Source organism: Aspergillus thermomutatus (assembly GCF_002237265.1).
Source record: "Aspergillus thermomutatus strain HMR AF 39 chromosome Unknown NODE_109, whole genome shotgun sequence".
Classification (NCBI taxonomy): domain Eukaryota; kingdom Fungi; phylum Ascomycota; class Eurotiomycetes; order Eurotiales; family Aspergillaceae; genus Aspergillus; species Aspergillus thermomutatus.
Genome location: NW_020798158.1, coordinates 1 through 21,029, shown reverse-complemented (window position 1 = coordinate 21,029; position 21,029 = coordinate 1). Strand labels below are relative to the sequence as shown.

The 21,029-nt window shown below is 49.5% G+C and overlaps 6 protein-coding genes across 6 annotated transcripts; 3 read left to right on the top strand and 3 right to left on the bottom strand.

Moving 5' to 3' along the window:
- Positions 1-271: 271 nt before the first annotated feature.
- On the bottom strand, positions 272-3,810 carry CDV56_102659 (uncharacterized protein; the record flags this gene model as incomplete). Its single annotated transcript, XM_026756278.1, has 3 exons — positions 272-3,122; positions 3,219-3,573; positions 3,645-3,810. The coding sequence occupies 3 exons, from the start codon at positions 3,808-3,810 to the stop codon at positions 272-274; spliced, it is 3,372 nt and encodes a 1,123-aa protein (XP_026613967.1).
- A 5,640-nt stretch (positions 3,811-9,450) lies between these two features.
- CDV56_101408 (uncharacterized protein) lies at positions 9,451-13,092 on the top strand (the record flags this gene model as incomplete). The annotated part of the gene is made up of 5 exons (XM_026755027.1): positions 9,451-12,202; positions 12,255-12,452; positions 12,504-12,555; positions 12,618-12,964; positions 13,019-13,092. 5 exons carry the CDS (start codon positions 9,451-9,453, stop codon positions 13,090-13,092), a joined length of 3,423 nt encoding a protein of 1,140 aa, XP_026613966.1.
- A 297-nt stretch (positions 13,093-13,389) lies between these two features.
- On the top strand, positions 13,390-14,676 carry CDV56_101166 (cystathionine gamma-synthase; the record flags this gene model as incomplete). The annotated part of the gene is made up of 2 exons (XM_026754785.1): positions 13,390-13,551; positions 13,627-14,676. The coding sequence occupies 2 exons, from the start codon at positions 13,390-13,392 to the stop codon at positions 14,674-14,676; spliced, it is 1,212 nt and encodes a 403-aa protein (XP_026613965.1).
- A 378-nt stretch (positions 14,677-15,054) lies between these two features.
- CDV56_101068 (MoaD/ThiS family protein) lies at positions 15,055-15,330 on the top strand (the record flags this gene model as incomplete). Its single annotated transcript, XM_026754687.1, has 1 exon — positions 15,055-15,330. One exon carries the CDS (start codon positions 15,055-15,057, stop codon positions 15,328-15,330), a length of 276 nt encoding a protein of 91 aa, XP_026613964.1.
- A 499-nt stretch (positions 15,331-15,829) lies between these two features.
- On the bottom strand, positions 15,830-16,379 carry CDV56_100907 (uncharacterized protein; the record flags this gene model as incomplete). Its single annotated transcript, XM_026754526.1, has 2 exons — positions 15,830-16,162; positions 16,221-16,379. 2 exons carry the CDS (start codon positions 16,377-16,379, stop codon positions 15,830-15,832), a joined length of 492 nt encoding a protein of 163 aa, XP_026613963.1.
- A 1,369-nt stretch (positions 16,380-17,748) lies between these two features.
- CDV56_100423 (FAD-binding oxidoreductase) lies at positions 17,749-19,553 on the bottom strand (the record flags this gene model as incomplete). The annotated part of the gene is made up of 7 exons (XM_026754042.1): positions 17,749-18,066; positions 18,120-18,315; positions 18,366-18,394; positions 18,448-18,699; positions 18,749-18,834; positions 18,895-18,982; positions 19,086-19,553. 7 exons carry the CDS (start codon positions 19,551-19,553, stop codon positions 17,749-17,751), a joined length of 1,437 nt encoding a protein of 478 aa, XP_026613962.1.
- Between the last annotated feature and the right edge of the window lie 1,476 nt (positions 19,554-21,029).

Genomic DNA, 21,029 nt, shown 5'->3' with positions numbered 1-21,029 from the left:
GTCTTGGAACAAAATTAGATTGATCTAACAAGATGCCTTGCAGCTTCGTCGTATGTCGAGGCCACCGTCAAAGAAGCCGGAAAAAAAGATCGAATTTCGCTAAATGCCGTAGTCCTCAAGGCGATGCGCAAAAACAAATAAGAAATCCGGTTGTATATCACAAACGCCAATACGTATTATTTTTAGAGTGGAAGAAGAGACGCGGAAAGGATAAGTAGAAAGGAGATTCGTGAGTCGGACGGTGAAGATGAGTGACATTAACAAAGACGACTTAATGCACTCCTCCGTGCTGAGGAGCTTCGTCCACTAATTCAGCCGCACTTCCTGTGAAGGTGGGCTCGTCCGGGCTAGCCTGGTGAATATAATCCGAAGTTCGGTGCTGAGCAACATAACCCACGCTCGACGGACGTTCAGATTTACCGCTGCCGTCATGACCGACTCGGCGACTGGATGACGTCGACGCAGTCGTGGACGCAATTGATACATTCCGATCCTGAGAAGGCGAGCTGTTGGCGCTGAATGGCAGGCGACCAGCACCGGACGAGGGCTGAAGTTGACCTGTCGGAAAGCGCGTAGTGTCGTGCTGAAGTTCAGGTGTTGTAACTCCCGTCGAGATAACTTCCTCGACCACGGGTAGGGACTGACATTGATCGTCCTTCTCTAGATCCGATGCATTGACAGAATCCCGCCGTGCCACGGAGGGTGCTTGCGAGCTACGCCGCGACCCCAGCCGGCTAGGGAGCTCGATAGCACCACCAATGTCAAGTTGCGGTAAGGTGATGGAAGGCTGCTCAGTCGGTGGATTGACGTCTTCTTCCGAGTCAGATTCCTCCACATCGTTCTCTGTAGGCTGGCGTTCATGATCATGGGATGCCTGCTCCTCGGGCTCATCCCTGTACGGCTCATTGAAATTATCTCCCTCGGGAAAGAGGCCAGGAGGCGGTGCTCTGGTGCTGCGGACAACTTCAAACCCCTTGCCTTTCTCCTTTGTTTTTCCCCTGAAGAGGTTTCGGAAAAAGCCTGTAGCGGAGGAAACCGGGCCCGTGGGATCTGCGGGGCCGGTCTTCAACTTTCTTGTCCCAGATTGGGAAAGTGGAGGGCCTCGCACTCGGTAATAGAAGTCTACTTCACGAACGGCATAGTCCTTTCGGGACGGTCTTGAATCGTCGTAGTCAAGATCTTCCTTGGGTGCCGGAAGATACGCAGGCACAGGAGTACCCCTTCCGGAAATTGAGGGACCCTCGATGAGATCGTCGTCCATATCGCCCAGATTGCCCGACCTTGAAACTGTGCGTGAGACTGCCCTGCCCTTTTCGAAAGACGCGCCTCTTTCGTTATTTCTACGGGGCCGAGGGGGTCTATAATAGGGGTCATGTGGCTGCGCGGCGTAGATGAGACCGCTTTTGGGCGAGTTGCTTCCTGTCGTTTGGTAGCCAGCACCCTGGAAACCCCCAAGGGTGGTAGGAGTATACAACCCACTACTGTTGGCACGACTATGCGTTCCACCATGTGCACTTCCTGATTCGAAAATTCCACTGGCCCTGCCGTCGCTTGCGGTTGCTCTGTTCAAGAGCAGCGCAGAGCTGTTTGAAAGGCTCCTTGGTCTTGAGCCATCGAATTGCGCGGACATCCGATCATCCGTGTGCGCAAGCATGACAGCATCGGAGGCCATGCTTTGACGTGTCCCTGCAGCATCGCGCCTCGGTAGGCGCCGCGAGAGTTGGCGCATGCCGAATACCTTGACGAGTCCTCCGCGAGTGGCACCACCTTCGTAACCGCCAGCGCCAGCGAGACGAGCTATCACTTCAATCAAAGTCTGTAGTGCGTTTAGGAAGAATCCAAAGACAAGGACCAAAGCGTGGAGTAAGAGTATGATGTATCCAATCCACCCGCGCGCCGCCTGCGATACTCCAAGAGAAGGGACGAACACGACGCTGAGAAGTATCGTGAGAAATCTCACGATGGCGAAACAGGCATGATAAAGGTTCATGGATGTGGGATGTGGAAATGGTCGGAAGGCCACGAGGGTGAGAACATATACAACTTCACAGATAGCGAGGAGAACTATTTGGGCTATGCCGGATGGTTGGAGAGCGCCAATTGCAACACCACGCGCAAAAGTGATGAAGATTGTTACAGCCGCGAATGCTGCCGCATCGTCACAGCAGGTATTGTAGAGAGGTCCATACAATAACACTGTCGGTAGATCGTCGAAAAGGTGTGACTTGGGGCGCGTGCTCACGATCAATCTGACTGTCCAGATGGAAAATGCCAATAATGCGAGAATAACCACCACGGCGAGCGCCACAGAGTATGCTGGAGAGTCGCCAGCAATCACCAGCTGGAAGAAGGATAATGACACCACGGGGAGGAACAGAAAGTTGAAAACTATCCGAACCACATTCCCCACAGTGAACGGCATGTTCTTCGAACGGAGATCCTCTTCCGGGATATTCGCTAGTTCGTGGTGAAGCCAACGGAAAGCAAATGCAAGCTGAATCAAAACGGTGACTATGCCCAGGATCACGACCAACCAGATGATCATCCCGGGCCAGATGTCACTTGCTGTGGCCATTCCGACATACTGATCCAATCTCTCAAGCCCATAGGTAGCGTTGACGGCATAAACCCCATCAACTACAGGATCTCGCCCGTGACCTGGATGGACAAAGCTCTGGTTGAACATAAGAGTAGACCAGGCGACTTGGCTGACCACTGGCTGATAGTATCCAGGGTAATTCAATGAGAGCGCCCCCGTCAAAACCGCGAACTGTATATACTGCAGGCAGTCCCCGAAGCCCGGTGTCACAAGTCGCAGAACATCCTCATCCCGGCCATAATTGCTTGTCCAGTGGAAGAAATTCGTCGTGCCCCACGGGCTGTACATTGCCGCAGATATTGTTGCGATCCCAACCAGCACAAGGATGACCAGGGGGACGTAGGCTAGAGCATTCTTCAAAGATGTTCCAAGGTCCGGCGTGATGTCCACGGTTATACATCCGAGCGCAGTAGCTGCTGCGTCGCCCGATTTGATTTTGAAAGATGACGAGAGGGTGGAAAAGCGGTAGGCCGATTGCATGTCGTGCTGGACCGAGAAAGCGCGCAGCGCGGACAAGTCAGACCTGTAGTCAAAATCATTCAGTCAGTTAGAACAGAACGCGCAGGGAAAAGAAGAGGTGTGATGCGTCGAGGCGCTCAAGAAGGGGGGCCAGACTCACGCATTTGCGTAAAAGACCGGTCCCAAAGGGCAAGGCCCTCCTTGGGTAACGGCATCGCAGAATCTGGAGGCATCGCTATATGGGGAGAAGCTGACTACGTCCACATTGGTTAGAAGAGTACTATATTTGTTGTTGGCGGTGTTGAGATCAACGATCTTCCCGACAGTATCGTTGGGATTCGACCATCGGGGATCATCGGGAGATGGATAGGAAGACGACCGATCGGCAGTCCCAGACACATTGCCATATACAGTGATGTTGAGAGTATAAAGAGGGTCCTCCAGGTTGAAAACGACGGACACATCTAACGGGACAAACTGCAACTGTAAAGGATCCGACTCAATGATGGACGCATCTAAACAATTTTCGAAGTTAAGTAACGCAGCGCAAGCCGGCGATACGAGTGTCCATAACAGTATCATCAACAGACCCGCAATGCCATGATCTGCAGATCCCACAATGTGCCATCGCCGCTGTCGTCGAGATGTTCCCAGTATCCGTTTCTGAAAAGGACGGCCTCGACCTGTCGAGAAGTTGTCTGCGCGTTGATGAGACATAAACATAGGACTCCGGGTGCCATGCCAGTCCGCATCGTTATCTGCACACATCACGACCAGCTCGTGCAATTGGGATGACCTCCTTGGGGAGGTCAGCCCCCTCGTCCGCGATTCAATCCACGATGTCGAAGCAGTACCCGATCGCGCCTGGGATGATATATGCCCACCGACTGAGTCCTCGCGAAAGACTCCTTTGAGATCAGTCAAGGTGGAAAAGCGATATGGCGCAGGGAATAAGGCAATCGATGGCCGGTAACAATCCAAAAGAGCCAATAAGCGTCATCCAGCGATGGGTGGTGAGGTGCCTAGAGCTGGGACACTTCGCTTTCTCCCCGGTCTGGGTACTGTCAAATCTCGTTCGTTGTTTAGGGGATGTCGACCGTGGCTTTGGAGGGGATAGCGCGGGGACGGAGAGGGGAGGAGACGAAAAAGTTCGAACAGGCGAAAACGCAAACACGGAGAGTATCGGCTATAGACAAGACAAGAGGAAGCGATTGACAAGAAACATGAAAAAAAAAAAAAAAAAGTTGGAATGCGAGCACCAGCTCTGGGTACTGGGTAAGTGCAGGTCCAGCGGCCAGCCTATGGGGACGTATGGGCGGCTTGCTGCGCCATGTTTGCTGACTTTGTTGCTTGGGGGTGGATCGTAAGTAAGAGGTGGCTTTCTAAACTTGGAAACAGAGACACCCACCGTCACGCCGACCAGGTAAGAAGAGTTCGGAGTCTCGGAGAGAGCTTTGGCTAATAACCACATACTCTGACACACAACATAAGTAGGTAGGATAGAAGAGAGAGGAGGCCTGCGGGCAACAATTCTGGCACTTCCAACACCAATGATAACAATGGCTATTATTGAGTCGCATATGCGCTTGACACCACCTGCTTAATTTTGATATTCTACTGGACAACAGCTACTGAAACTGTCTCAGCCGCGTCTCTGCTTTAACATCATCATTACCATACCATTATCAAAGCATATTCATAATGAAACTTTCTCCAGCTAAATTATTAGGAGTCTTCTAGAATTATATCAGTGTAGCACGGCAAAGATAGATGCTTCTGAACTCAGTACTCCGTATGTGAAATTTGATCAAGGAATATCTATTGCTAACAACGCACGTCAAATAGATTTTTGGCTTTTCAGATCCGCGTCTCTTGTACCGTGTCGCACATAGTACTTTGGTCCTTCTTTATCACCAACTCTAGTGTTTGCAGACCGCAGCAATGAGGATTCTCAACATCAAGCTCACATCGTGTATTGTTATGATTGAATTACTATCCGTTTTGGTGCTTTTTTTCCTTGTGGGATGTGTGCGATTTTAGAGGACACCCGAATACTCCATTTGAGTAGGCACACCACCATCAACGAGCATCTCCAGTGGTACAGCAGATTCTCGGCTGAAGAAGTCTTCCGTATCCATGCAATCCAGCTGGACGGTGCCCATTTAGAGTCCAGAAATACTTATTGTTCGATCCCCTACTTGAAGAGGGTTTGCGAAGGGATCGTCTTGCAACTGCCACTCCTTGCATCCACAGGTTGTACCATAGGTATATTTAGACATCGATACAGTTGCGTAAGGAGCAATGACGGTATCTTTTGTCCTGGATGATATCATGATCAAAGGAGCACCTATGGTCTCCTGAAAGGCTGATCGCTTGGATGAGACACACACGATGACCGCCGGTTCTTGAATAATTCTTCAACCCACTTAAGCTCAGTATGAAACCTCTTGAGTGCATTCAGCCAGCCATGCTAAGGAAATCATAGACCTGGTCTCCGCCAAATACTCATATGTGGAGCCCAAGAAGGTGTATGCCGTATGGTCTACCACGCCATTATCGTTGGGGAAGCTCATGCATGGTATGGTAATCTGCCGGAGGAACTCGAAGGCGTACTTGACAGTGGATTTCCTCCTTTCCTCGCAGGTTGAATGAGAATGGCCCGCGGTTCATGAAGATGTAGATTGACGTCGCCTATGACGCGTACAAACCTTCAGGTGGTCATAAACAAACAGCAAACCCACAAATGCGGTCAACTGCCAACTTTTCCATGTGAAGGATTGCTGTATATTATAATATCGATATGTTCTGATCATACCTTCTTGACTGAAGTCTCGAAATTTCTCCTCCTGGGAGATTTTGTGATGAACAGGAGGCAGCTCGAAGGAGAGATCCTGGAAAGACCACGGCAACAGATCAAGTAGTGGCTTCGAAGTCAGCAAACTCTTCTTTCACGGTTTGGACGAGCTGTGATATCAGGCTGTTGACTCTCATTCTTCGAGGAAATGGTCGCAGCTCCAACATATGAGCAAAGGCATAAGCCGATGCTGTCCCTGTGCCAATTCACCTATTAAATCCCCAAATTTCCATGATTTAGGTCCGAGCTCAATTGTCTTGTTGGCCTAGAGATCTGCCCTTGGAGGCGGATATATATACCGCAATGGCCAGGAAATTCTGTAGAAAACGGGACTATTTCCCCTTCGATGATAAGGACATATTGCAGGGATATAATATGTTCAAAGGATGAGCTGTACCAAATCACGGTACCCCAGTGGATAAAAAGTGTTTAAAATATACTCAAGGAGAATGGCGATCCTTACAAATATTCCCCAATTTCTCGTTCTCGACCACTAGATAATTATTATCTAACTAAAAGACAATGACCACTCGTTGGGTTATCCAGATTCAAGCGTATTGAACACTGCTTATGGCGGGAGGGGCTACTATGTGTACCGGAAAGGACGAAAAAGGAGAACCGAGCCCGAGATATGAATCTTGGCTGACCGTAATTGGGCGTATTAAGGGCGAAATTAGGTATTATTGCATTAAGCCTGAGGCTTGTGGTTTGACATGCTCAATTCTCCTCAGAACAATGTGTTGAATGTTGAGAACCTGACTACCAAGATACTACTGCTTCTTCGGGAAATCCGACACTCGACGACTTACCACTTATGGCGGCTCGATGTCGGCATAAGCACGAGAACCGATGAGCCATGGAGCCAGAGTAATGTATAGAATCAGATAATGTCCTTAGCAGATTGAGATTCATCAGCCAGAAATTTCTTTAGATAGATTAAAGAAAACCGTTTACAGTATTGGGGATGAGACATTCTAGTTGAATATAGACATGAACTTAGCAGTAGTTAGCATAGGCTAGTGGTTGCGTTGGCCATATTACCATAATACTACTCGCATCAGCCAGACAAATTTGATAGGTGTCGCTCTCGCGAAATTAATATTCGAAGCATGGGGGGAATGGAACTATTATCAGTCATGTAGAAATGTTGAATTCGTAGCTTTACCGCAGCGAAGCTCGAAGCTATAGTAATGCTGCATTCCGAGGCGAGTTGACATTCTCAACAAGTCAGCCTGTCAAATCCAGCGATATTTCTCGTTGGTGACGTTTACCATTCCTGTTCTGAAAGATGAGGGAGATACCATTATGGCAAAGCAAGAAATACACTCACTTCGCACCAGTCATTGCAGGCGATACAGCAATGCCCAACGTGTCTTGAGTTTACACACTACAGCAACTGACGTGGAGTGAGATCGTTTCGTCGACATGCTTGATGAAAATCACAGCATGTGCATCAATGCCGATCATTATTGACCTTGGAAGGGGTCGAAGCCTCAAAGGGCGTCTCCTGTCTTGTGTTCCAGCATGAAGTCGAAAACTGGTGAAGGAGTCACGATGATAATAGGGAATATGATAGCTTGGTACACATGGTGCACTTCCTGCAGAGATACTTTGAGGTTGCAAGACAACTCAGGCACGCTGTCAAAAGCCTAGATAAACTCAAGCCTAACATATAGTCCCTGACACTCGGCCAAAGTCTACACTTTCCAAAATTCACAGCTGAATATTCAAATGTTGTCTCCATACCTGATTCAACCGATCTTTGGAAGTGTGCCTGGAGATCCAAGAATGATAAGAGCTTGGGAATCGTGTCAGTGGCGCTTTGGTCCTCCGAGTGTCAGTGAACCCCCGTTTTCCCCCCTAGCATGCTAGCATGGGGGCTGGGCGCCTTTTTCCAAAACACGGCTCAAGGTTCGAGGATGCTCGTCAGCGACCCACCAGCGGCCACCAGTCTGACCAGAAAGAGCCTAGGGTAATGCGGGGCCCAGCCGCAATAAGATTAGCGCCGTTTCAAGATCAAGGTTTGAGCTCTTGAACAACGGAATGTGCTGGTGGGGCGATTGCAGAGGTCATTCTGATTGGCCATAGACACTGATTTATATTTATGTGTTCCTTGGAGAGCTCGTAGGGGATTGATTTTCTGAATTTAGTACTATGCATTATCGGCCTTTTTGATGTGAATCAATGTCTCATGAGTCCCTCAGACTCAGTGCTGTGCTTGTGATCATGTCCTGAACCACTTTAGCTGGTAGGGCATAGTCTACTGAAGAGCGTACTTTGCACCGCCAGCTTCTTCAAATATCTATTCTGTCCTCAATCCTCATGAGCGTTTAGGGGCGCTATCTGGGGAGGTAGACTATCTTACAGAGCTATTTGATTTGTTCCTGCTGTTATCTTGCCTTGGCGCGTTGTACAATGGTACCATTGTCAGGTCTATATACGGAGTACCTTTTGGTTAATGATCTCAATCTTCTTAGCTGCGCTGTTGTTGAACGTAGATGGTTCTAGTGGGAAACGAGATAATTTTAGGATTCACTCATTGTTTGGTTCCTTCAGATTGAAGACAAGTGCACCTATCTATGTCCTACGTAGTACCGCTGGGGCGCATTGCGGAGAACCCAGGTACCCGTCCTCGGTTGACGACACAAGCGCTCAAGGAGGTTTAATAGCATGGAGTGGTACCATGTCCAGTGGACTGCTGCTGCTACAATTTTCTACCTCCTGTTAAGTATCTAACGCGTCTGCCTTCTTCCTCTCGTTCTCTTTTTTCTTCCCCCTATCTTTTAGGTCTCCAATTAGAGTTGGAAGGTCCCCTGGATAGTACCTAGACAAGGAGCTGCTGGTCCAGCTTGGCAGCCTACTTGACTGCTTTTCATTCAAATACAGCCAAACTGTCATTCTCTTCATTTTGGAGATAGAAATTTATTTGCTTTCCTCGAGTTGCTTCAGCTATTATTCCTCTGATCTCAAAGGTAAGTTGCCAGGAACTCTTGCAAAGCCTTCTGAAAGCCCCTTCTTCTTCCCTGGCGCCCCTCACTCGTCACTTCTGAATGCTTATTTAATTGGTCTTGGTAGATCGCTCGTCCCCTACTCCACCAGACAACGAAACGCAATCGCGCCTCCCTCCTCGAGTAGCACCTGTTCATTTGTGACTAGCCAGCCATTTGCAGCTTATTATTGTCAAACTCTCCTCCTTTTCTGGAAGAGAAATATTCCCCAGGAGCCTACGCGTGAAGTCTCGTTGAACTTGTGCTCATCCACCTATTCCTCCTTATCCTTTGTTACCTTCGGCCGTGCTCCTTATCGCAATCTCCCCACACGATCGCTTACTCCTGCAACATTGTCGTTCTTCACTTATCTGACCAACCCCTTGTCGATCTGCGGTCTGCGCACAAGAGTCACTAGAATCGGATGAGGTGGGGAATTGTATACTCACGGACTTTATAGCTTCTGTTGTGCAAATATTCACCTCGCTTGCGATGCTCTATAGCATTCTAGTATCAGCCCGCGCGATCTACCGAGTCTAGAAACGATCAAAATGTCTACAAATGATCCCTTTTCTTTCCTGGAAAACGAGCCCAAGCCCGTTGCTGTCAAGAAGCCGCACTGGAGAGAGAAGCTATTTTCGAAGGACAAGAACAATCGGTCCACGACTGACCAACAAATCGAAGCCTTTCTCTCTCCGGTTCGTTCAAAATCCGTATCCCACGCTGTGCATCCAGCCAATGGGACGGGTCGAGGGCCTCAAAAGCCCCGTCTGGACGTCTCCCATCGACGGCCTTCAGCTCAAGATGTCCTGAATGCTTCTTCTCCAATTTCCAATCCTGCTTCCGCAACCGAGATCTACCCTCCGACGAGCTTTCCATCCCCACCACGGAAACGCCGTGCACGAAAGGGCCTCAAGGTTCGATTCTCTGATAAAGATCCAGAGGTGATAGGGGAAGGCGGTGACGAGACTGAGGCTCCTACGATGGAGATATCGTTGAACCGGGGGCGTCGAAGTGAGTATGATTCGAAGACCCCTCAACTCCGGGTCGACACTTCCTTTGGAGCCACGGACGGTGTATCGCAGGCGAGAACACATCAAGGGAAGGATACAAGCGAAGGGATCAACGCAGCGAACTATAGACCATTACTCATCCAAAGCCCTCAAGACTCTGATTTCCTGTTGACATTGAATCTTGGCGATGCTGGCTCTCGTCTTTCATTCCGAGCATCACCTGAGTCCAACTCATTTGCCCAGCGGGTTCGGGCGAAGATGCAAGCCGAGGAGGCTCGTGCTCTGCAGCATGGTTATCACGACGATCCCTCCTCGCCAGAAGACGATGAACCACAGATCAAGAAATCCGCCGACGTCCCACCAGAGAGCCCCAGCTCACTGTATGAAACACCTCCTGTTTCGGAGACTGAGGCTCATCCCCCGGCGTTGACCCTTCGAAGTCCCGCGAGCTCAAGCACACACAAGCAGGGCAGCACGAGTCCTATTGAATTGAATCTACCTCCTATTCTCACTTCTGGCCCTGAACTACGAAGTCTTTCGCCTCCCAAGCCGCAGTCGATTCCCCGAGACCCTGTACAAAATCGTCCAGTCAGCCGAGAAGAGCGCGACGCACCTCGCGGGCCACAGTTACCGAAAGCTTCCCTACGATCCATAGCCAACCAAGTAGGTGATACTGCCTTCACGGATCTCAAGGCGTACGTGACACAGTATGCTCCTTTAATCCGCCTTGCAGCAGAGAGTGTGAAGCCATTGATGGAAACTTCTCTGGCTGAATGGATGAGGGCAGCCGTATGGTGGTTCCTGCGTGGGAAGAAGAAGCTTGAAGCTTACGCCCGATCTCGTCCTTCCAGTTCTGGTGGAAGGACATCCCAGCGGAGCTCCCTGGAGAACGCCAAACAAGCCGTGGTTGACCTTGGCAAAGCCTTGTGGATCAACGAGAACATTGTACCACAGCACAGCGAGCTAACTCGATATGGCACTATGGGGATTGATGCACTTCTTGCAGTGGCAAGCACGACTGGTGATAAACATCTGGTGGAGTGCCTTTCCCTGCATCAAGCGATTATGAGTCACTTGCGCTCTTTGGCGATGTCAATCAAGAGGAATAATATTCTTTCTGCACTTGCTACTGAAGGCGATGCGGCTGTCCAAGTTGACACCAATGTGTGGGTACGGTATCCGTTTTTCGCCCCTGACGTCTCAGCAGTTCTATCTGGAGCAGCAACAAGGTCTGTTTTGGTGGACAACTCCGGAAAGGGTCCAAGCACTGTTCAGATGATGCCGCTTGGTGATACAAGCCGTCATTTCAGCTATGGCAGTATGTTTGTGGAGGCTTGCATCAGTTCAAAGGAAGACGACTCGCAGGAGGAATTTTCCATACCATGTGCTCTGTCTATACTACGTGACCGTGGAGACTGGTACGTTTTCGCAGCAATTACAAGCCAAAGTGAATTGGTCAATGTCATGATTCAGTCGGACAGGAAAAAAGGACCCACCTGGGATGATGTGGAATGGCAAGTTAGGTCTCATTCCATGCGGGTTAGACTGCCGCGTGGCTTCGAATTGGATGTTTCGTTTCAAGAAGATGATTTCAAGAACCTCTGGAACATTGTCCAATATACGCTCAAAACCGAGGCTAGCCTTCAGCCGGAAGCGGGCGAAACCGTCATCTTCGAGAACACTTTGAAGAACTTCCAGTATATGGACCCGGGCACTCCCAAGGCGTTTCCTGCGGAACCTGTGGAACGCTGTCGGCTACGGTTATTTGAGCGTTCAGCAACGGTTACCGAGGGCACGGGCACTCGGAGCGCTCATCGAGGCTTTCGGTTGACAGTACTTACCAGTCCCAAGGTGAAAACATTGAGCAGTGTTCGCCATATTATTGGGCATGGAGCCCCGATTCTTTTCGGACTGCTCAGAGGCGATGATGGAGCCCCGGCGCTCATGCTCAAGGTCAAAGAAGATGGAAGAAGTCGGTCCATGGTGATGACGTTTCAAGAAATCCAGGGCCGAAATACCATGCATGCCCTGCTCTTGGGGATGACCGCGAAGGATCGGGAATTCAAGATACCGGATATATCTCTACGAGCCTACACTATCGAGCAACCCGCGGACAAGTTCAATGGCCAGCCAGTGAAGGCTCATCTTCAGTTTCCCGCCGGTAACGTGTCAGTGATTGACCAAGAACGTGCTTATGTGGACCATGGCTATGGTCCTACCATCTTATCTGAACACTTGCGAGCTTTTATCGCAACGGAGTGGGGTTCTGTGACGGATCGCCTGAATTTAGGTATGCGCAAGTCGTGTGAACGATGCTAGAAATCCACTGACTCTCCTTCCAGGTCCTGGTGAACTAAAATTAGGTTTGGACGTCAACAACAGAACGGGTCTCAGTTTATATAGGCCAGCGCAGCAGGACTTGACAGTCTCAATAGCCGAAAATCTCGTGTCTGCGGAGGTGCCAGACAAATTAGCCAATTTCATGCAGATTGCGATGGTCAAGCCCATGGTTCGACGCTTTGATTTTGCATCCCTGAAAGGTACGTCCTCCGATAATCCTCTAGGCGTAGCAGTGTGCTAATTCTTTCTAGGTCTTCATACTTTCCAAGCAGCTGTAACGGGGTTCAACGTTTTATTTGACGGGTACGTACTTCTCCGCCCGTCTACCAGGCAGCCACCTGCCCGTACTCACTACGGATGTTTAGCATTGCTTCCTCGTTTATGATCTCCCGGCGCAGAATGGTAGTCCCGATCTACAAAAAGTGGGAAGCGAGTCTGGCTCGCATTCAAATCGTTCAACAAGAGAAAGTTGTACAGCTGGTCGCTTTCTTGGCCGATTTCAACCATGGAAGGTGCATGAACTTTGTACTCAAGGGTACAGATACACTCGAAAGCTTTGGAAGATCGGGCAAATTCTGTATTAGGCTTGTTGACGCCAAGTTTGCGCTCCCGAAAACCGACGATGATCCCGCTTCGGACTTTGTTTGTTTGGATATGCCAGAGTATCCCAGTGAACATGACGATATAACGATTGCTTTTGACTCCGAAGCTGGTATGCTCTCTCATGTGTATCAGGGTCGCGTTTCGACGCTAACAATATCAATAGATCGATCAGCTTTCCAAGCCGCAGTACCGGGAACAGTCCGTGAGCCATCAAAGATGGGTTCTCTTCGGCGGTGATCTCGTTTGGTCGATTACTCATGGGTTAACGAAGTCTTTCGCCATATGTACATTATTGAGCCGACGTACCAGTTGCCATTATCGCAATATACCCCTTTTTCATCTATTATTGGCCGGTTCCTTCGTTCTCTTATCTGGCTATCACGCAATATACAGATCCGCAGCCGGCCCACGTTGACATCACGTGAGTCCGTCTGGTGGGGTTAGCCGACAGTCCGGCATTGACCCCGACGCTGCGCGACGGACGGTCTTCTTTTCTGTCTTCATTTCAATATGCTGTAATTAAGAAACATCAAAATGTCTCATTCCAACCAAGCAATTGGCGCTTCTACGCGCTCGCTACATGCGGATGATGAGCTTAATGTAGTCACTGATGTTGCTCCACCGCTGCATGTCTCTACGACCTTCCGATACTCTGACAATCCGGACGATCTGGTACCCCTCACAGATCTCAGCGGCGTATGTCACAGCAGTTTGATTGATCCTTTCCGTCCAAATTTGGCCTTGTTTTGACAAAGTCAATTCGTACTCTAGTATGATCGAGAGAAGACCAGTCACGTCTATTCACGTCTCTCCGCACCCAATCCGACCCGTTTCGAAATCATTCTATCGTCGCTCCTCAACGGCGAAGCGATCAGCTATTCCTCGGGACTATCCGCCCTGAACGCCGCTCTTGTTTTGCTGAATCCTCGGCGAATTGCCATCGGTAATGCCTACCATGGGTGCCACGGTGTGATCGAAATGTTCGGCCGCCTGACTGGGCTCCAGAAGCTAGATCTCAACTGCCCCGCCGAGCAGTTGGAGGCCGGAGACGTCATTCTCTTGGAGACACCGGTAAACCCGCAAGGAATTGCCTTCAACATTGCAGAATACGCGGACAAGGCTCATTCCAGAGGCGCGTATCTGCTTGTCGACAGCACATTCGCACCGCCAGGCCTACAAGACCCCTTCATCTGGGGTGCCGATCTGGTCATGCATTCCGGGTCCAAATACTTTGGCGGACACAGTGATGTTCTCTGCGGTGTCCTTGCAACACAGCGCAAGGATTGGGCGAAGAAACTCTTCCAGGATCGATTATTCTTGGGCAGCGTGATGGGTAACATGGAGAGTTGGCTCGGTGTCCGCAGTCTGCGCACCCTCGAGATTCGCGTCCAGCGCCAGAGCTCGAACGCGACAAACTTGGTCTCGTGGTTGGACAAGGCACTGCGTGTTCAGGATCCCGCACCGGGTAGCGATGAAGCCGTCACCCAGGCTGCTCTCGAGCAAGTTTTCCACGCGAGTCTCCAGAAAGAGGACGAGGAGTGGCTGCTGAAACAGATGCCCAACGGTTTCGGGCCTGTTTTCTCCATCACTATGAAGGAGGAAGATTATGCGCGGAAGCTGCCCAGCAAGCTTTCATTCTTCCAGCATGCTACCAGTCTTGGAGGGGTGGAGACATTGATCGAGTGGCGGACAATGACCGATGCGACGGTGGATCGTCGATTGCTTCGGATCAGTATCGGGTTGGAGAACTGGGAGGATCTCAAGAGAGATCTTGTCGGTGCTTTCAGGGCTCTGACTGAGACTAGGTTGCCGATAGTCTAAGTATATGACCCAACGATGAGACTGTATTTACACCACATTCTTGTAAGAATCAACTGATATAGAAGCCTGCACACCATCACTATCCGTGTATTTCTTGTCTATAAACCTTTGGCTGCCAACTCTCTCAGATCTAGGTACATGCTTGGTGATGCTGAGATGTGGAGTCGCGATAAGAGTTACCCCGCACCACTTCATCTCCAATCTTCCCTTCATCACTTTGTATGCAGTCATCACAACTGCAGAAATAGAGCAAAAGAGGATCAATCCGTTTCACTCACTTCTTGACCGACAATTCCAGCGAGTATTTACCTGCCATCTCACCCCATACCTCCCCGAGAAAACCAATCCACCTCAGCAACACAGCACAACCCTCCCAGGATGACCGCCCAAGACGCACAACCAACCTTCCAGATCCACTACTTCTCCAGCGCATCATCCTACACAAACAAAGCAACCGAGACGCTTCCTGCCCCTCTTCCACTGTCCAGGCTTTTCGATGTCCTGGAGGAACGATACCCCGGTATCAGGGACAAGGTGCTGGTTAGCTGTGGGGTGAGTCTGGGAGAGGAGTATGTGGATGTTGAGGCGGATAGGGAGGTGGTGATTGGGGCTGGAGACGAGGTTGCGATCATTCCGCCCGTTAGTTCGGGGTGATGCCTTTGTTTTTAGGGTCAAGCGAGAGGATGTGATGGCTGGTTGGGAAGTGAGATACCCCAGGGTGCTTTCGAGTGGTTGTGCGCTTGAATGGAGGGTGAAGGTATGTCCTTGGTCTCTGGGTCTTGACGATGATGCTGATATACAATGTAACAGGCAGATACTTCATTGATATTAGGGCTGGTAAGCCATGCAACAGATTCAGTACATAAGTCAGGAACAGAAAGAACAGAAGACCCATCAATCATATTAGCCATTATTTCCAACCAGATCATACCGCCGTCTTTGTCCTCGTTGAGGTTCATAACTCCTTATACCCCATGGCGAAAGCAAGAGGCCTTCATCCATCCACCTTCTCAGCGCCAGTCGCCTTCTTCTGCCGCCAGAGACAGACACAGCAGACCGCCGAAAAGAAGAACAAAATACTACGGCGTACATCCATCAGCTTGATCTCTTCGGAAAACGGGGCGCGAGGGGGTGGGGAAGAGAAGAGAGAAACTCACCATAAAGCAATACTCAACCCCCAAATCGACTTCGCCTCCAGACAGACGCCCCTAGACGCCGCAATCCAGTTCTTGTAATTGACCTTCCCGCCCAGATGGTCCAGATAGTTATCCAGACTCGTGGCAAAGGCATACGCAGACGATCCATCACCCGTCAAATCCCCGATCACATCGCACTTCAGGTATGAGAGTGGTTTCCCGATGATGACCGCCACGACGATGACGGCGACAAGCACCAGTGCGTCCATGACGGCACTCGCGAGGAAGGGGAGGATGTCATCCAGGAAGAGAATGAAGGAGATGACGCAGTAGATGACGGCTATGCAGGTCTAGCCGGCCTCTGTTAGCTCTGCGGAATGGGGAATGTGGTTATGGGCGATAACGTACCACGGTGATTGTGCCGATGAAGACGCTCGGCGGCGTTGCGTTCTTAGAGACGATCTCGGCGATGAAATTGGCCGTTAGGCCTATGATGGCGATGAGGGAGCAGGCTTGGACGATCCGGGCGATTTGGAAGGTTGCGCCTAGTGCGCCGTATTTGGCCATGCTGACTTTGTATGGGATTGAACAAACGTTATGTGTCTATGATGTCGAAGGAGTGTGGTCTGTAACTATTGTAGTGGATATCTGTCAAGATGGGAGAAAACGACCAGTCGCGGAATGAATGTATAATATAGAACCCAAAGCCAAATATGAAATTTTCAAAGGAATGTAAATTGAAGATACGATGCAACGCAAGACAAAGAGCTGATATGATATCTCCATCCACCCCATGGTGGACAATGACCCTTTTATAACAACACTGCCTTCACCGAAACAAAGCATCGCCAACATCAAAGGCTCAACACACCATCATCCAAGAATAAATTTAGCATATCCAAGATTCTAGACCATGTCCCAATGTCCCAGATGGACGGTTTCCCCATGCGCGAGGCGTCAAAAGCGCCGATCCGTACAAGCGCCCAGAGTATTACTCGTTGTCTTCACAGCTCTAGACCACTGGTTGTAATATACGAGATCATGAAATCAAGCGGCAAAGTGCAAGCCTCCGTTGCGACTCTAGCTTTTCAGCTCTAGATTTGGGATGCAAAAGTCGACGGCAGGATGGGGTGGGATGTATACGCTCTGTTCTCCACCCCGGCGCTTGGAGAAAGGGTTTTGTCTTCCGCCGGGGAAATCTCAGCCAACAGCCGGGTGAGCTTAATTCAACCTGATACATGACAAGGGGAGGATTTTCTGAGGCTCTTGGAGGATGAATTGTGAGGCTGGGATGGAGATGTCTCGTTTCATAGCTTGACTCAGCATTATTTAGAAGCCAATCAAATCGATGTGTTGGGAGGAGCTTGACTGAGCTCTTTCATAGCGACGAGGTACTGTATATGCTTGAACAAGGCGTAGGATCTATTTTTATTGTCCAAAAGTACGGCGGGTATAAACAACGGCAGAAGAAATATCATAGAGAGAAGAAGAAAAAAGGAGTGAAAGAAGCAAAACGAAACGCGAAGGCACTGCCTGCCTCCCAGTCGATTTCGCCCAGTCTCCTCAAGCCGGTAAATGGTGGCGAGGGCTGTTTGATTCGAATTGAGCCCTTGGGTGTGCAGCTACCTACGATGAAAGGTGCATACCTTAAAGAGCAGAGGCAGAATTCTCTAAGAGGATCTGCGCAGAACGGGATCGCTGCACTACCGCCCCGGCTCTGATTGACAGATTGATTCCTGAAAGAGCAGTATATATATCGATGCCTGAGGAAGGCGGCATTGGGATGTCGATGGCGATCCATAGTGTGGAAGCTTGATGATGCATCTTATTAGAGAAAGCAGAGCCCTCGTCTCCAAGATATCAAGCTTGACAAGCTCTAAATCCAAGCTATATATACGAAATAATGATCCAAGATCAATCCAAATGTAGCATACCGTTAATGAAGCCTGAATCCTCCACTAGTTCTCTTCTGGAAGAATTCATCTGGATCATATCTGATCCTAGTTTGCAATGCCTGCTCCTTGGTGCGGATACGACCCCAGTAGTCCTGTCGGAAGTAGGCATCGTTCATGAAGAGTGGTCGGTAAACATCAGGCAAGAGTCCCTTGTCAATGTTGTCGCTGATGATGTTATCAAAGCCCCCGTAGAGATTTTGATTGGCAGCATCAATCTTGGCATCGTCTGCAGCGAAAGCATAGGAGAAGTCGAGCTCAATGACGATATAGTCTTGATCTGTGGGGAAGTCGAGCAGATCCTTCCGGTTTGTTAACGCATATTTTACATGGTCTGAATGCTTTCAGGACTTACTCCTCCTCTAGCCTTGGCTTTCCTGGTGATAGTTCGAGGCATTGGCTGGAATGCGATTGATCCGAGCATGTTGGGCACTTCAAGCACAGTGTTCGCCACATTAAACCAGTGGTCGTAGTATGTTTGCATGACCTCCGCGCCGACAGTCTTGTTCGGCAAGGGAGTGGTCTCGGTAGCAATAGTGTACCGTTGGCCACTGCAGGCAAAGTCAGTAGCCGACACGAAGACCAAGAAGATCATACTTACTGCAGAATGAAGAAATCGTTGTTTTTAAGCTGTTTCAATGTGAGATAATCTACTCCAATTGACCGAGGGCAAGGTTACTAACCAAGTCATAGTAGCTATCCCAGGTTTTGGTAGTATCGGTAGGTCCAATCGCCGTAAAGTTGGTAAAAACGCCCTCTGGTGGCTCAGGCCCGTCGTAGAAGAGGAACATGATCCAAGTATGAATCAACAAGCCATGCTCACAAGTCACAATGATGGCGGCCTTGTCATCGGGATAATGCTCGGTGAAGTCACGAAGAGCGCTCAAGACTTGGGGCGTCTTATCGGCGGTAAAGACATAGTTTCCTCCCCATACCTGTGCTATTTAGATACTCCCCACACAATCATAAATGAACACGGTTTACCTTATGGTCTTGAGGATGTGTCTGAAGAGTGTATGCGGTAACAATGCCAAAGTTGTTACCGCCTCCCTTGAGAGCCGCGAAGAGATCTACCTGCTAGTCAGTTTGAAAGGGACTCAATGGTGCATGCACCATTCTGCTCAATTTACCAGTATTTTCCTTCGCGTTGGCATTGACCACGGTTCCGTTGGCGAGAACCACTTCAAAGTTGACCACGTTGTTGGCTGCCCAGCCATACTGCGAACTGAGAAAGCTCAAACCGCCTAGCCGAATAAGTGAAATGACAACCATCGCAAAGGGGCTGCAACTTGCCTCCGAGCATATATCCTCCGACGCCTACGCCACCAAGACGTCCACCGACGAGTGCCCGACCAGTACCATCAAGACCTTTCTGAGCATCTTCCCACGAAAGTCCAGGACCGATGATAGCAGTCTGGTCTTCGGGGTTGTAGATAACTTGATCAAGATTCTTGGTCGAGATGAGAAGTCCATCTTGAATGCTGGCGAAGCCATTGTTGGGCATATGTCCGCCCGACTTCACGGCAAAGAGGCCGTCAAAATTGTGCAGTTGCTTCACAATTGCCGACATCTCCAAAGCGCTCGAAGGAGCAGCAATACATGTCGGCTTTAGGTCTCCACATGCAGCAGACCAATACTTTGTCAGGTCCGTGTTGTAGTCGAGACTCAGCGGGTTTTCAATCTCTATGCCCTCTTGCTTGATCGCCGAGCAGATATCTGCCGCCGCAAGGCGAGCAAGAGCCACCATGGATAATGCTACAGCTGTGCGCCATGGTTGACCTAGAGACATGATGGTGGAATCGTCGGCTTAAAACAACTTATAGAACACCCAAACGCAACTTGCAGCCTCTTGGGGAAGCATCATGGCAGACAACGCACAATGATTCATGTATTTATACTCGTTTATGGACAGAGGAGCCTGGAGAGGGGCTCGGTCTTAGAAAGTACAGGGGGACATCTATTACAAAAACTGGGTAATGGAAGACCTGTTGTCTATAGTGAGCGGATCCATTTTCAGAAAGCAATGCGAGAGGCCACGATGTGAACGACTAGGCAAATGAACACCCTCGGCCACAAAGTAGTGTTGATATCTTCGAGCTTTAGTGTCGATCTTTTCTTGGTCACAGTCATTCTGCAGATGGTGGTGCAAACCTCCTCGATAATAGATACCGCGCAATCACAAGAGGGGCATGTCAATGGCTGCAAAAAATCGTTGCAGAATATCGGGCGCGGAGTATTAGAAGTTTGCTGACATCTAGCTTCATGATCAACAGGGCACAGCTTGAGTTGGAACTTGGGTCACAATGATCGAGTGGTCGTATCGCTATTTTGAAGTGGCCGAAGACCGAACACAGGTGAGGACGGTGCCATGCAAGAACAAATGGAGTATCCGCGACGATCCCCAAGACTCGGGGGTAGGGGTCACATCAAGCATCTGTTCGCTCAATAAGCACGAAAGGGGCTCATCAAGGACGCGATGACCTCATCAACGCAAGTTTCGCTACCCGACAGAAAATTGTGAAGTTCAGCGTACTGCAAGTGTGCAATCAGTTTTCATGTCGCCATGTAGAGAACTATTTTGGGAGAGATCAACAGCTTGATGATTAGTACAACTCAAATGAATTAAGCGAGTCAATATGTAGAATTGTAGCAACTTTCAGCCCAACTTTGAACTTTCTCTCAACTCCGTTTGGAGCAAAGGGGAAAACGCGGGGAATTTGCATTCCCGGAAGGCCCGGCGCAGATGCCGCACTGCCGCTGGATCGATAGATCATAGTAGCCAGTACTAACATAGTGATGGACAGGGGGTTGATTCGGTTAGACCGTTGAGGAAACGATTGGCAAGCCTCGCAGAACTTAGGCAATCGCGTTCCCTGTTTTCTGAAGGACTGCATCCCCGTTGTACTTATCTGCTGCGCGTATCTGGCCTGATCATCATGCCAATGACTAGGTGTCATGTTTTGATGCTAGCACATGAACTATGAGAGGCAATATTGAGAAGCTGAATATTCAGACAATAAAATCATCCCATGTTGGGTGACATTTGCATGGTCAACCGAGGATTGAGCCTTTCCTAGAAGTCCCTTGCCTAAGATCGAGCTGCTGGTCTTTAGTAAGCAAGATACACTAACGTAATCAACCACCGAGCGACGAATTTTTGCCGCTTCTAATAATATTTTGAAGCTTTTCAACCACCAACATCATTAGACTTGACTATCTAGTAGCTGAATATATAGCTATATATTAGGACAATTCCTTCTAGTAT